At 37.1% G+C, this 15,127-nt stretch overlaps 1 protein-coding gene across 5 annotated transcripts in view; it reads left to right on the plus strand.

Moving 5' to 3' along the window:
* Positions 1–15,127, plus strand: part of CAPN7 (calpain 7) — a 32,028-nt gene that overhangs the window by 11,915 nt on the left and 4,986 nt on the right. For 3 of the 5 annotated variants that reach the window (XM_062617209.1, XM_062617211.1, XM_062617213.1), the window contains 13 exons: positions 702–899; positions 1,727–1,813; positions 2,743–2,869; positions 3,607–3,692; positions 4,591–4,684; positions 5,040–5,186; positions 6,725–6,831; positions 7,736–7,856; positions 8,087–8,231; positions 9,860–9,959; positions 11,660–11,795; positions 12,257–12,332; positions 14,596–14,741. In XM_062617209.1, coding sequence (XP_062473193.1) covers positions 702–899; positions 1,727–1,813; positions 2,743–2,869; positions 3,607–3,692; positions 4,591–4,684; positions 5,040–5,186; positions 6,725–6,831; positions 7,736–7,856; positions 8,087–8,231; positions 9,860–9,959; positions 11,660–11,795; positions 12,257–12,332; positions 14,596–14,741 — 1,570 coding nt within the window. The remainder of the gene's footprint in view (positions 1–701; positions 900–1,726; positions 1,814–2,742; positions 2,870–3,606; positions 3,693–4,590; positions 4,685–5,039; positions 5,187–6,724; positions 6,832–7,735; positions 7,857–8,086; positions 8,232–9,859; positions 9,960–11,659; positions 11,796–12,256; positions 12,333–14,595; positions 14,742–15,127) is intronic. The other 2 variants (XM_062617214.1, XM_062617212.1) reach the window with 2 other exon arrangements.

The raw sequence follows: 15,127 nt of genomic DNA on the forward strand, positions 1-15,127 counted from the left end.
TCAAGGAATTTTCAGTCTCTCATGCTCAGCCAATGAGGAGGGGCACGGGAAGCCAGGAGGAAGCAGAGACAGGACATCAGACCCAGACTAGCCAAAGGGGTATTCTGTGCCACAGCATGTCGTGCCCACTATAGAAACTGGGGGCAGTTACCCAGAACGGATGAATCACTGCTCATGTTGGGCTGGGTATCAGTCAGCAAGTGGTGAGCAGTTGTGCATCACTTGAGTTTATTGTTCTTTTTGCCTTTTTCCTTTTGGTTTTATATTCTTACCCCTTGTTATTTCCCTTATTACCACTATTAGTAGTGTTATACCGTAGTTCAGTTATTAAACGGTTCTTATCTCAACCTGTGGGTTTTTCATTCTCTTGATTCTCTTCCCCATCCCACCTGTGGCAAGGGGAAAAGTGGGTGGGGGAGCGAGTGTCTGTGTGGTGCTGAGGTAACCATGACAGCAATAAAAATCTAGTGAGTTCTGCCACAAGTAGTTTATATATGAGTTGGAAAGGCTATATTTTAATTTACTCTGGAACATGCAGTAATACTGGCATCAGAAATTGATTTCTTTTCTTAGAAAAGTGGTGGAGGCCAACTTGGCATTTGTTCATTCCATTTAACATATGTGGGAACATGAACCAAGCAAATCAATTATTGAACCATAACTGCTTTTCTGTCATTGTAAACAATTTTTATTTGCTTTAGAGCAGAGGCACTGAAGGAATCTACGTCAAAGTCATCTCAGAAGAAGTCAACTGCAGCTAAACCAAATCATCCAGTCAGAACATTCTTTCCACTGGGACCTGATTTTTCTTTAAATGATAAACCACAGACAATCAGAGCAGTGCAGGCTAGTGAACCTCAAGGTCAGAGATACACTGCAGAGGAGATTGAAGTGCTGAGGTAAGTTGGAGACAAGTTTTTCCAAATTTCATCATTTGTGCTCACATCCTTTGTGCATCTTACCCTGTAGCACGAGGTTATAAGCAGAAGGTTGGAAACCCAGTTCTTGCCTCATTTTTGGTATTATCTACACATTAATAAATGGATTTATTATTTATGGTGATGTAATTAGTGGCTTTTGTGGGAGGGGGTTGGAACTGGATGATCTTAAGGTCCTTTCTGGCCCAAACCATTCTGTGATTCTGTGATTTGATTTGAAAATATTTTGCATAGCTGTTTTCAGTTAATTCTTTGTTTGAAACTGAAATTACATTCATGTTTAAATATGATCCTCATTTTTTAGAAGGTGTTCTGTGCATTTTAGTAAAAAATGTATTGATAAAAGTGTGCAGTATTTTTGTTGTTGTTTGACAAAGTATTCCAGAATAACTGCCCCAAATCTGGTGTTGCTAATTATTAATTGCTGTCAACTTACTCTAAAACTCTCTTTAATGAGAGGCCTAAATGACTTGAGAAATTCCATTTAGGCAAATGTAGTTTTAAATGTGACTTCTAAAAGTAGCAAGAGGTTTGTGGCTCATAATCATTTTTATCCTGGCATGGAGACTTGTCTGCAGATATGTACATGCAGGATTAGTGCTGAGTCGTCAAGTACTGCGCGTTTCAAACCCAAATAAATATAATGGTGGTTTCATTTTTAACAGGTATTTTCACAGGCACTGTGTCTTGTTTGTTTTTAAAAACCTAAGTTTGTTGTTACATTCTGGAACTCAGTGTTTGAAAGAACATAGACATGTTTGTAACTTCTTTTTTCTTTTGAATTACAGGAAGACTTCAAAAATTAATGGCATTGAATATGTACCTTTCATGAGCGTTGATCTGAGGGAACGTTTTGCCTTCCCTATGCCATTTTCGTAAGTGTGATTCAATTACTGAACTTTACTTTTGTTTTTATTTCCAAAGCTTTCCCATATTTGGTGTTTCTATGTTTTGTTTTCCAGAGTTTAAAATGGTTTGGATAGGCTTTTAAGCATAATTCAGGGAGAGAGATTTAAATACTACCACTTCCTTCTTCTAGTCTGATTGTAAAATTTCAACATAAGCTGATCCAGTTGTGCACTGTTTTTTGCAGTTGTATCTCCAAGCCCAGAAGGACAATATTTTATTTGGCTTTTTAGAATATTAGGCTGGACCACCAGTTTGGGTCAGTTTCCTGTTTCTGCTGCTTCCTAATGAGTTTAGCTCCCTCCCTCTCAGTTACCTGTAAAATGAAAGTGATCGAAAATTCCTCTATAAAAGGACTGTTCTGAGGAAGAGTGCTATGTAACTGTTAGACCTTCATTCATGAGCAATAATAATATGTTAAGATTCCATAGCTATAGTATACAAAAACACTGGGGTTGGTTTTTGGGTTTGGGTTAGTTTAGTTTGTGGCTTTTTTTTTTTTCCACTAATGGCTTGTCAAACAGATAAGCCTTGGTATTTAGAACTAAAGAAACTTTTTATTATTAGTTTATCATACTGAAATAAAGTGAAGAATTTGAGTTTCTGCTATTGTAGATAGCTTTTTGGAATCCAGTTCTCCTGTATGAAGGAAGTTCTTGGGTTGCATTTCATGGTTTTAATATTTTTGCTTTTTCTCTCTAAAAATCACAAACTTTGAAGTAGTGTTCTTTGAATTTGTTTTACAGCTCTGTATATAAAACTGTGTAATTGTTCTGCACATATTTTGCACCATCTATCAGACATATACAAGACTAGGCATAACATGAAAAGCTTTTCTAAACTGCTGATTTATTTCTACTACTGACTTATTTCTACTCTTTTTCTCTCTTAAATCTAGTGATAAATGTGGGAAGCTACCATTATCCCCCAAACAGAAAGCAATGTTTGCTAAGTGGGTGCGACCAGATGATATAACAAATAACCCCACGATGATTTATACTGTATCAAGTTTCAGCATAAAGCAGGTAAGTTGTTCCTAAAGAGAAAAGTGTGCTGCTAGCAGTGTATTGCAGGGGACCTTCTTGTTCAAAAAAGTATCCCCAAATGTGGGAGTGCTTTCCATGGTTCTCATGAGATTAAATAACTAGTATCACTTAAGATTCCATGCATTTTCTAGCCATGAGAATAAACAGCTGTGTTAGCACACAATGAAAATCAAAATCTTAATTCCAGCAGAAAATCCTATTTTCCAGAAATAGTGGTTAGGAAGAAAGGTAAGGTTACTCTGCAGCAAATTGTTCATTTAATTTACTGCATGGAAAAAAATAATGAGTGCAATTATTAAGTTTTTATTAGACAGGAAGCAGGGTGACCTATTGAGAATCATGGGAGCATCTTGCTGTGTGGAGTTGCAGATGGCCCAAGCTACACTGGAATCAACAGTAGAATATGCCATTGGATATGGTTTATATTATGCAGTTCGTTTTGGGTAGGGGGGAGGAAGTGTGAGTGAATGCTGAAGTATCTGCGCTTGTCTCCGATTCTCACTAGTAATTCTAACTGGTTTGCTCTGTAGGGACCTTGTGTTGAGCAAGCATACATTTCCTGTCTTTTTAGGAGTAACTTTGCTTCTCTTGGTTGAAATCTTTCCCATTTGAAGGGAAAAATTAACTGATGATTTTCCTTCCCTCCACACATCCCATTTGTTTTTCAGTATCTAAGTTATTAGTAAATGTCCTCACTGGCTTTCTTTTCTTTATAGACAATCGTGTCAGATTGCTCTTTTGTGGCATCACTAGCTATCAGTGCAGCATATGAAAGAAGATACAACAAAAAATTGATCACAAGGTAAGTAGCTGTTGCTTTCTAAGATCCTTTCAGACTTAATAACTGCCAAGCTTCTGCAGTATGTATGACAGTTGCAGCTGGACACAGTAAAAACCAGCACTTTTTTCACTTTCATCTCCTTGGGACTTGTGGCTTCAGCACTTCTGAGAGGGAGGCCAGCTTTATAGAGATACGTATGCAGACACTGGAGTTTAACTTTGGATGTGCTTGGAGGAGTTTTAAATAGTTTGGAAGGTTTTGTTGGGGTTTTAATAGAAATTTTACTTTCTAATGCTTTATATAATGCAAATTTTCCTACTTTGCTGTGCCAGCTGCTGTGCAACAGGCATAGCATCTCACTGTAGAATTAATGTTAACAGCGCTGTCTCAGTTCCACTTGACTGGCATCCTGTGATAAATTGGGCATGGCTTTTGCCACTGCCAAGAGCCTGTTGCCAGACCAGTGTGTAAACACTGTTCGTGGTATTTTTTGGTTTAACCTATACTCATCAGAACTGAACTTGTTCTTTTTTGAGAGCAATGAGTTCTGTGCTGAATTCTCCTTCTTCAAATGTTTGACTTGTCATTCAGGCAAATACCGTATTTATACTACAGATGAATAAATAGCATTTGTTTAATAGTAAGGTAAATTTGTTTGCCTTGCTTCTGGTGGAGAAACAATTAGGTTACTTATATTCTCTTTATTGCTATATTAAGCAGAGAACTGCAGCAAGAGCAAGGCCTGAAAAGTAAGACCTGTTTAAACATCTTTGTTGTATTTACTGAATTAAAGTTGCTCTACCATATGTATGTTGAATGTAAATTCTAGAAATAGACTGTGTTAATCCCATTTCTGTTATCAGTGTGTGTGCAGCCAAGATATTTATGTCATAATTTCTTTTTTTTTTCTCTTTAACAGTATCATTTACCCTCAGAATAAGAAAGGAGAACCAGAATATAATCCATGTGGCAAATACATGGTAAAGCTTCATATCAATGGTGTACCTAGAAAGGTAAATGGTTTGGGGAGACTTTTATTCTGGTAATTACACTGAATATTTCTGTGGCTACCTTTCACTGAATACAATAGGTATTCAATATTGTACAAGAGAGTACTGTCTTCATCCCCATTTTACATAGGAGAAAGCAAGGCATGTTATCACAGGTCACCTATAGACCTGGAATAGAATTTCTTGTTCACTTGGGCAAACCATTGCAGGATTGTTAGAGGTTTCCATATGCGAGAATGATGGTCGGGGCTGGTTGTGTCTGAAAAGCTGTATATTTATGTAAGTTTGGGCTTATTTCTTAAAATACTTCCAAAATACTTTATTGGCATTATGATCATTTTTCCTTTATTTCCCACAGGTAATCATAGATGACCAGTTACCTGTTGATCATAGTGGAGAACTTCTCTGCTCTTATTCTAACAATAAGAATGAATTATGGGTATCATTAATAGAAAAGGCTTACATGAAGGTCATGGGAGGATATGATTTTCCTGGATCAAATTCTGTAAGTATGTGATTATTTCTAAAAGGCAAAAAATTCCTCTTGGATAATCTTGGGTCAAATAATTTTGTTTCTAGTGAATTCAAAGTAAATTGCTTGGGGAGGCAAGTATTTGGTTTCACATTTTCTTGTTTTTTTCTTTTTCTTTCTTTCACAAATATGCCTAGCTCTACTGTTTCATGGTTATGGTTGGGAAGGACATGTATTTGTATAATCTAGATGACTGTGTTGGGTGAAGTAATTATTTTTTGCCTGTTTCGGTATTGCTGATTTTGGTTTCTAACTGTCATTCAGTAGATAGGGCAGTTGGTTAGGAAAGGAAGAGGCTAGTCATTTAGTACATATATATATATAGAGGGAGCAAGTACTTTGATCTGTGCAAGTTTGTTTATCAGATTTACACTCCTTTACAGAAATATGTGTTGGGTTCCTATAATGTGGTTCCTAAAGAAATAGTCATTGTACTGCAGCTAAAATGACATGCAAACTATTCTTCCAAAGGACAGGTTACTGAAATGGGCAGCCCACATAATATTCATCTGTCACTTAGGAAGGATTTCTGATTTTAATTTAAAATTGCTTAAAATTTTAACACTATATTTTTATTTCATGGTGCTGTCCACATTCTAGTTGATGTCTTAATAATTACATTCTTGGAGGATATACTAGGTAATCATTGTCTTTTGAAAAATGATAATGGAGGCAAGTGTGGCTTTGTATAAGGGGTAAACTTGTCATACATTTTTATGTTTTATGTCAGTGTTAGGCTGCTTTATTTTGGAGGACAGAGTCTTATTGTTAATAATCTTATTATTCTCATTATTGTCCTATAACTTGCTATCTGGAAGAACAGCTTGACTTCTGACATTTAATCTCCACCCTTCCTGCCCTTTTTCGACTGTATTATAGCTTCCTTGTATAATCAGGCTGTGGTGTACTTGTAATTCCTCAGGTTCCTACTCACCAGTGCTGGTTATTAACACTTTAAGCATTTATAGTTTCTCCTTTTGCTTTGAGGAGTACAAAGCGAAAGAAAAGGGAATAATCAATATTTCAGGGAGATAAAATGGGGAGATTAAAGTGGCCTTTTATGGAAATACATGTCAGTGTCAGCTTTACCAAAAAGGATAAAAACCCAACCCTGAGCCTTAGAAGTAAAACTTAAGAAACTTCAAATGCAGGTGCAATAGCAAAGTTGCAGATGGTTTCTGAGACTGTGCTTTAAAAAGTCTCCGAATCAATTCAGTAAAACACATCATAGAATTGAGCACAATAGATCATTCTCTTATGCTTCTTCCATTGCTCTGAAATTAGTTTTTCATTAGTTCACTTAGGTTACTTTCCAGCTTTTGTCCTAACCTCATCAGATAAGGTTTTCTTTGTTTTATATAGTCTTAATCTTGAGCCTTTAATGTGTAGAGCTATACTGTAACTTGTGTATACTTGATTTCTTTCAAGACGTTTTTATAACCTGTGTACAGACATCATATGCTTATAGGTGGATCATCTGCCCTGATTTCTTTTGAATGTTTGCGTTTCAGAATATTGATCTCCATGCACTGACTGGTTGGATACCTGAAAGAATTGCTATGCACTCTGACAATCAAGCTTTCAATCAAGATAGTACTTTCAGAATACTTCATCAGAGGTAGAAGTTTTTCATTTCCTAAGTACTTAAAATGCTTGCTGTTTAGTAGCTGTGTTACCACTCTGAAAGCAGTACAGTCACCACAGATCCTTAATAGCATTTTGGTACTGCTGCAGATTGTGCTTTATAAGGCCTCCACGTTGCTTTCTGGAAGAAGATTTGAGATACTGGTGGTTTTGATTGATAGAACAGAAGAGTGAAATATTGTGGAATTTTATTTGAGGTGATTTTTCCTCTTTCCATTTGAAGAAAAAGAGTAGTAGCCATTTCTTGATGAAGAAAATAGGATATAGAGTCAGAGAAGAGCAGCTTGGAACCAATATACAAGCTAGAAGTGTTCAAAAAGTAGAAGGACATGCATTCTGTGTTCCCCCAGAGTTCTTCAGATCTTTGGCATTGATCTGCTGTCCTTAGCAAGTGGATATAGTATAGTATTTCTAATCATATCACAAGACCTTGGTTATTATACCCCAGTAATCTCCTGGAGGAGCAGCAGAAGTCTTTCAAAACTGCAGTAGTGATCTTCAGATGTGTGAAGAGTGTCTTTAAAAAGGTGACAGAGATTGAACTTCAGGTTGATAAATGATGATTTTTATTTATAAAAATATGAAATGATGAAATTGTATGAAAATATATTTTTCATTTGAAGCCTATACTTAAATACTGAAAGAAAATAGTTTCACTTTCTCAAGCTTTTTCAGTAGTGGTTTCTGCTGATGAAAATGTTATTCCAGTTTTTATAAAGCAGGGTCACACTAATAATGTAAAAACGTATTATTGCAATATCTGGCAAATGTTAGTTTGAAACTTGCAAGATTTTAAATTAAAAGCTATTTTAATTTATTTTAGCTTTTTTAAAAGCTAATTTTAAATTAAAAGCTATTTTTCACCTCTCTTTGAACAGATTTCACAAGGGAGATGTCCTTATCACAACAGCAACAGGGGTGATGTCTGAAGAGGAAGGAGAAAAATGGGGTTTAGTTCCAACCCATGCATATGCAGTCTTGGATATAAGGGAATATAAGGTATCAATGTGAAAACATCTGAAAAGATGCCTGTTTGAAAACTGCCTGCAGTGGATAGCTGTGGATTTTTTTCTCTGATGGCTGCTATAGTTTATTGTCTTGAGCTCCATTGGGAAGTTCCAGAAAGCTTAATGATGCTCTATTTTCTTGAGTGATTAGTCCATATTCTATGTTAATATAAATATAAAAATTACCTTGAGAAGATAAATCCAGCAATTTTATTTCTTTAGGGACTTCGGTTTCTTCAGCTGAAAAATCCCTGGAGTCACTTACGTTGGAAAGGACGATACAGTGAAAATGACACAAGAAATTGGACCCCAGATTTACAAAAATACTTGAACTTTGATCCAAGAACAGCTCAGAAAATCGACAATGGTAATAAGGCTTAAAAAGTCCCTGTCTTTTCAGATAATATAGTTCTTTGTGGAAAGAAATGCTTAAGTACAAGGAGAGGGAGAGTAAAACTAAATAGCTTAAAAGTTTAGGAAGTCTTTGTGTATTTAAATCTATAATTTCGGGTTTGTCTGTGGTTTAAGTTTAATCTGGACTGTTTAAAATAGATCAAATTAACTGACAAGAAATTATCTCCTTGCTTAAATGCTGCTCTCTCAGTATCTGGGCATGGGGAGGTCAGGGCAAAGATAATATTCTGATAATAAGCTGCATAATGCAGCTCTTTAATACATGAATAGACCTTTTGTGGTTTGGGGTTTTTGCCTCCAAAATTTGTGAATATGTGTCAAAATGCTTTTTATAATCAGTATTTAAATACAGTCTTGCCTGTATTTGAGTTTATGAAGTGGAGGTAAGTGGTGGGTTTTTTTTTTCCTTGCATTACATTAATATATCCACACCAAATCTTTATGTACACTCTATTTCTGGCTTTAAGAGTAGATCAAGACCTGTCTTTGAGACAGTGGTACTGCTATGTTACTGTCCAGAAAAAACAATTGGAATGATGCCTAGCATTGTCTCGTTCCATCTTCCTTGGGGAGCAACAGTGTAGCATCTGGAAAGTCAGTGTGGGTTTGTTGGTGGGTGGGCCTTCAGAAATTCTGCAGAAGCTCTTTCTGTACATTCAGAAAGAGATACCAGCTCTTTTTATAGCATCCTAGGTGCTACCTGCGTAGCTCTGTAAGGGAGCTCTTTTGTTAAGCGCCACTCTATTTTTTGACAGCAGTGTGCATCCAAATGCATTAAGTTATAACATTTATTGTTAAAATTCATACAAATGTATAAGGAAAACTTTTTGATTTAATTGTAAGAATAGCAGCCCTGGCTTTGTGACACAGGAGATTAGCTCATTATTTTGGGTTGGGTTTCTTAATTGTTGCAAGATCTGCAGCTGCCTCTGTCACAGACTTGAATTACAAGGCTGTTACCTTTTTGAGAGCTCATTTCATCAGGAATCTGTCAGCTTGCAGGTGGTGGTCTTGGTTGGAGTTGCAATTAGAGGTGCTATGGATAATTAGATTAAACACATGAGAATGTTGTAAAGATAAAGCAGATTTGGGCTGCCAAAGCAAGTCATGTAGGTGGTGGATGAAGTATCATAGAAGTACATTCAAACATACTCACATGTTGATTGAATACTTGATTGTGTTGGATGAGTATTGAAGTAACTTGTTGAATTGGGGGAACCTTTTAGGCTATGTAATGATTTTTAAAATCTTGTTAGGTTTTTAAAATTCTATGAGAAACCTAGAAAAGGAGGAGGCAAGGCTGGAATCATCTGTGATGTCTCTTTCAATACAACAGATCCTCTTATTATGCTTGAGAATGCTTGAGAATGAAAAGTGTCCTGACAGCTTCAAAAAGTCAGGAGACTGCCTTTTTGAAACTAACTTGGTTTAACATGTTTGTTTTGGGGGTAAGTTAAAGTTTAGAAACATACAAGGTTTTACAGAAATGTTGGTTTATATAAACTGTATTTATTTGCCTGGAAAGAGGCAAGTAAAATCAAGGTGTCTAGTAAGGAAACAATAACAGCATGTTGTTTGTAGGCATTTTCTGGATTGCCTGGGAGGACCTGTGCCAGCACTATGATGTTATTTATTTGAGTTGGAACCCAAGTCTTTTTAAAGAATCTACGTGTATTCACAGGTTGGTCAAATAGAGAAAACTTTTGTGTCGGTATTGCACTGAATATTCTGATGTGGTGTTTCCTTCCTGCCGTTCTTCCTAGTTACAGCTGGAGAGGTGAGCTTCAACCATGCTCTCTTGAGCCTCACTTTTTATGCCTTTAAACTGTGAGCCCAGGCTTTGTTTTTGACTACTTCTGTAACATCATTGAAACTCCAGTGACCTTTGTGTTGTTGCTGTGGACCTAAGGCTGTATAACCAGATTCTGACTCCCACCTCTCTCTAGGAGAATAGAAATCAGATTTTTGTGCAGTCTCTCTTTAAGCAAGTGGCCAGACAGTGCTTGAGTGACCTAGTTTTTATCTGGAATTCATTTTCTTGGCCAGTTGTAAGTTGGTTGTGCAGTGCTTGTTGTCTTTACAGGGTGTGTTCACTGATGTCAGGAGTTTAATTCTGTTTTTCCCCAGTTGCAGTTATCATAAGTAATCTTCCTTGCCGAGTTTGTTTTTTCCTGAACACGATACTTGTCTCCTACCTAGTATCGATCATACTCGGTGTTTTTGTCCCCCAGTTTGAAGATGTGTGTGCCTCAGTTTCAGAAAGCAAAGGTTTCTCTATTTTTCTACTCATACTGCACTTTGCCACTGCTTTCACGCTGTTTCTGCATATGTTAGCTCTACACAGGCTCCTTCATCCATAGTGTAACTACTGAGCTTATCTGCAAAGGCTCCTTCCATCTTTGTGTTCAAATTAATTCTAAAATACACTGTGGTGATGTAGCAAGTTAGATAACATGTTTGCTAATGTCAGAGCTCATCTACTAGTCTTTCCTTATATTGTGATTGTCATACCTCTGTATAGGGAAATGCCTAGCACAGTGGCAGGTGCCATAAAAAGCAGAGTAATGATGGTGCTAATTTGAAGCTTAGTTTCTAATGCAGACTTCTATGCCTGCTGTTCAGTTTTAAAAAGGGGGGGGGGCAGTTTGACTTAAGTGGCTTTATCCACTTCTGATCCCAGCATGCCACACTACACTGTATTTTCCTTGTCCGGACAGTTCATGAGGCAGCAGGCAGATTTTGCAATAGGGTATCTCAAAGATCTGTAACATCATCTCATGCAGGTACGCTTCCAAAGAGGAAACAGGTGGAATTTTACACTAAAAATTACCTCAATAAAAAACTGGAGGAATAAAATTTGGCAAGGTTTTGAAAGTAACCATAGCTTATATATGGATTTCTATAGTTACAAAAGCACAGGTGTCTTCTTTCATTTAATGTCAGTGTATGCAATCATGACTATAGTCAGGTAGCTCAGGCTTCTGAATGGTTTGGCTTTTTCTGTGCTTTGTGGGGTTGCAGTCACCATACTGAGCAGCCAAGCTGTTTGTATTGCTAAGTAATTTATAAAACAAAGTTGTAAGGTAATGCTTCTGATGTGATTGTGTTGTCCAGCCACTGCAATAGAGTCCAGTAGAATATTGGCCTTCAGTAACTGTGTTACTGATAATAGATAGCTCTGAATAGATGTAGGATCCCTGGCAGTGTTGAAGGCCAGGTTGGATGGAGCTTGGAGCAACCTGGTCTAGTGGAAGGTGTCCCTGCAGGGGTTGGAACTAGATGATATTTAAGGTCCCCTCGACCTAAACCATTCTATGATTTGATTTTTAAAGCACCAGATAATGTCTTACTCAACTAATCATGTGTCTGCATTACTTCTAGTACTTGGGATGCCAAGCAAGGTCCCGTGAAGGATGCTTACAGCCTGGCTAATAACCCTCAGTACAAGCTAGAGGTCCAGTGTCCACAAGGTGGAGCTGCCGTCTGGGTCCTGCTCAGCAGGCACATCACGGATAAGGTGCTGGGTTCTTTTCCTGTATTGTGAGTTCTGCAGCATCTTCTGTAAGCCTTTCTGTATAGCTTTCTGTTATTAGCATATCACTGCTTATGTTTCTGGTTCAGGTATTTATGTCTATCTATATGTCTACAGTTTAAATCTAGCAGCTACATCCACCTACAGTCAAGACCGTTGAAATAGACCCAGATTAAAAATAGAGCTAAGTGATTATATTCCACTCTAAAGGTTCTGAAGTAACTTTGAATCCTGGGGCCTGAACTGTTATAAATGAAATCAGTGGTGGTTTATTTACTTCAGGTGTTTTAAAATAAGATTGGATTGGGTATCTAAATAAATACTAATATCGGATCATGCCATCTGGTGATCAATGGGGATGATAGAATGTGTACTTGATTCTGATGAAGCGTTACTTGTGTTCCACAGAAGTGTACAAATCTACTTGATTTGTGTTTTTCTTACAGGATGACTTTGCACACAATCGGGAATTCATTACAATGGTTGTATACAAGACTGATGGCAAAAAAGTTTACTATCCAGGTTAGTGTACCTTAATTGCCAAGAAGATTGTTAGAAGGAAATGAAGAATTGCAAAGGATTTTGTGGAGAGAAAAGGCACTTTTTGCTTTAAAACTAGAAGCCTTACCCCAGGAGGTCAGTCTTCTGACACAGTTGTTTAGGTCAATATGTGACCACCTTCAACAGTCTACACTGCAGGAATAAACCAAGCTGTACATGTTGGAAGTGGCAGTAGTTAATGTTTAGAGGGAACAGATGATGTGCTTCTGTTTATCTGATAGCATAATTATTTCCCCCATTTCTGACATTATTTAAAGGATTATGGCTTCCATTAAATGTAAATAATCAAGGTTAATTGTTCTGTGAACTTGGCTTAGTAAAGTTTCTAAGCAGACTCATGAGGTAAAGCTGGACACTTCAACATATGTCAGACTATCAGGTCTGGAATGCTTAAGGAAAGTATTCAGATGTCCACATTTTATGAGTATTACGCTTGGTCCTTCTACATCAGATTCTACTCACCTTGAGAAAAAGGGTCTTGGCTTTTGGAGCTTTGTAGCTGCGAAAAAGCTGTTTGTGTTTTATTTCAAGAGAGATAGGAGATATGAAACATAAGAAGTAAAAGTAATTCCCGGTTGAATGGATAGATTACAACTTTAAGGTAGAGCTAATAATGTTGGGGGGGGGGTGTGTTATTTATTATTTACATCAAGTTAGAGATCTCTGTAAAAGATATTCCTTGGATTTCTTCAGTGAAGGTGCTTCCAAAGACAGGTAGGATTTGGCCTGTTGCTTTTACATATAGGGATCTGCTTTAGAACCAGAGTTGCATTCAGGTAGCTGCTCATATGCAGCAGGTAATAGCAACAGATAATGTGAGAGTAGCTTTTAAAGCTTTTTTCATCAAAGAGTGGTATTTGTGGGGGGGATTCCTTTGGAATGGTTGGTAAGGGTTGCATTATTCATCTGATCTTATTCAGTGTATTCTACTGACCAGTTCCACTAGAATCTGAACTGTCTGCAGAAAGCATCCTTTGAGACCTGAGCAAATCATCATCTATTTTTGCAAGAGCTGATCTTGTTAAAGCATCTGCTTCTCCATATAGCCCAAGACTTGCTTCTGGTATTACTAGTACTTGTGGCAGTGCTTATTTTACAGTGTGACTTACTGAAAACATTAAGTGGGCAACCAAACACGCTTGCATAGTGGAAGAAATTGTTCAGTAGTGTTTGAAAGAGACAGTCTTCCACCAAGATCACTAGCAAGAACTGGATGATGCATATGTTTTGTCTCACTACCCAAACTCTTTTATAAACTTCTAATCTCACAAGCTCAAACTTGTTTAATTTTTTTTTCCATGGAAATCAATTGGTCAAGCTGCAGTATTATTTTTACCATCTGTTAAAATGAGACTGGAACAAAGCAGGTTGATCCCTTAGCAGTGAGGCGAAGATTTCCCTTTCCTAAGCTGCTTATTGTTTTATAGTAATCCTTTCCCTTCTCCCATCTTGCTTAGTGGAAAAAATAAAAGGATGTGATCCTGGGCCTATTGAAGTAGTTGCTAGACGTGTTCCTGCTTCCCTGAAATGAAAAGTAGTCTGGAAAGAACCAGCTAGAGGCTAAATAACAAATTACATTGTCTAACTGTAAAAGCAGATATTTAGGATGTTTATCATAAGTAGTGCATGTGCATTGGTACTGCGAATCAACTACATCTGTATAATGATCACAAGGATTTGGAGAGAGAAAGAGAGAAAGTGTGTGTGACTTAGTTAAAGCGATTAACATGTTTTAAACTCTTGTTTTCCTAGTGGCCAGAGATTTGGCAGCTTGCGTTCTGAACTCTCCAACCAATGGAGAAAGAGCAAACTCCTCAGAGTTTTGAAGAGTGATCAAAGATGCCTTATATTTCTCTTGAAATATCAGCATCACTGCAGTAGGTCTTCTTCGAGCAGTGACATTGGTGGGAGATGGATAAGCAGTTCTTGAAGGTCGTGGGATTTAAGCTGTATTTTCAAGTGTAGAATTTGTGTCCCGTCATGTGTTATGCACCTCTTGATAAGGTTGAAGGTACCAGTGATAGTTGCTCTTGCCTGTCCTTTTTATGAGCAAATCTTGAGGCTGTGCTCTTTTGAGAGCACTCAGGTCTGCTTACAGTCTAACCTTAATACCAACAACCTGACTTTTTCCTGGCAAAATTCATTGATATAAAATGGCTGAGAAGTTTACCAAGCTAGGGGATTTTTTTGATTGGAGAAAAGTGTTCATCCTTCTCTTTTCCAGCTTCTCCTCCTCCATATATTGATGGTATTCGGATCAACAGTCCTCATTATCTAACCAAGATAAAGCTGACCACCCCGGGGCCCCATACGTTTACCTTGGTGGTGTCCCAGTATGAAAAACAAAACACTATACATTACACCATCAGGGTATGTACTGTCAGTTTCATAATGAATATAAACAACTAAACTGTAAAATATCTTTTATTTGTAAGTTTGATTAAAAAAATGTACTTCTGGATTGATGGTGTTATTTTGGGGAGGAAGGCTATGAGTGATGGAGCAGAACCATTGGATGAAGTGTTTGATAATGTTCTTTGTTTATATTGAAGATAACATAGTGTGTATGTTTTGAGTAATGAAACTTCAGTAACTAAACTAGCTGGAAAATACTTCTATTTCCTAGAATAAAAGATGTACATCTATACAGGCAAAGCATTGGCTCTCTATATATCCAAAATGAGGCTATTTTATATCCCAATTAACATTTAAAGTTTTTTAGCTTCTCCTGAATTCTTGGACTCAGTATTTGGGTT

This window comes from Pezoporus occidentalis, unplaced genomic scaffold (genome assembly GCF_034315485.1).
Source record: "Pezoporus occidentalis ecotype Australia unplaced genomic scaffold, CSIRO_AGI_Poc_V1 ctg193, whole genome shotgun sequence".
NCBI lineage: Eukaryota > Metazoa > Chordata > Aves > Psittaciformes > Psittacidae > Pezoporus > Pezoporus occidentalis.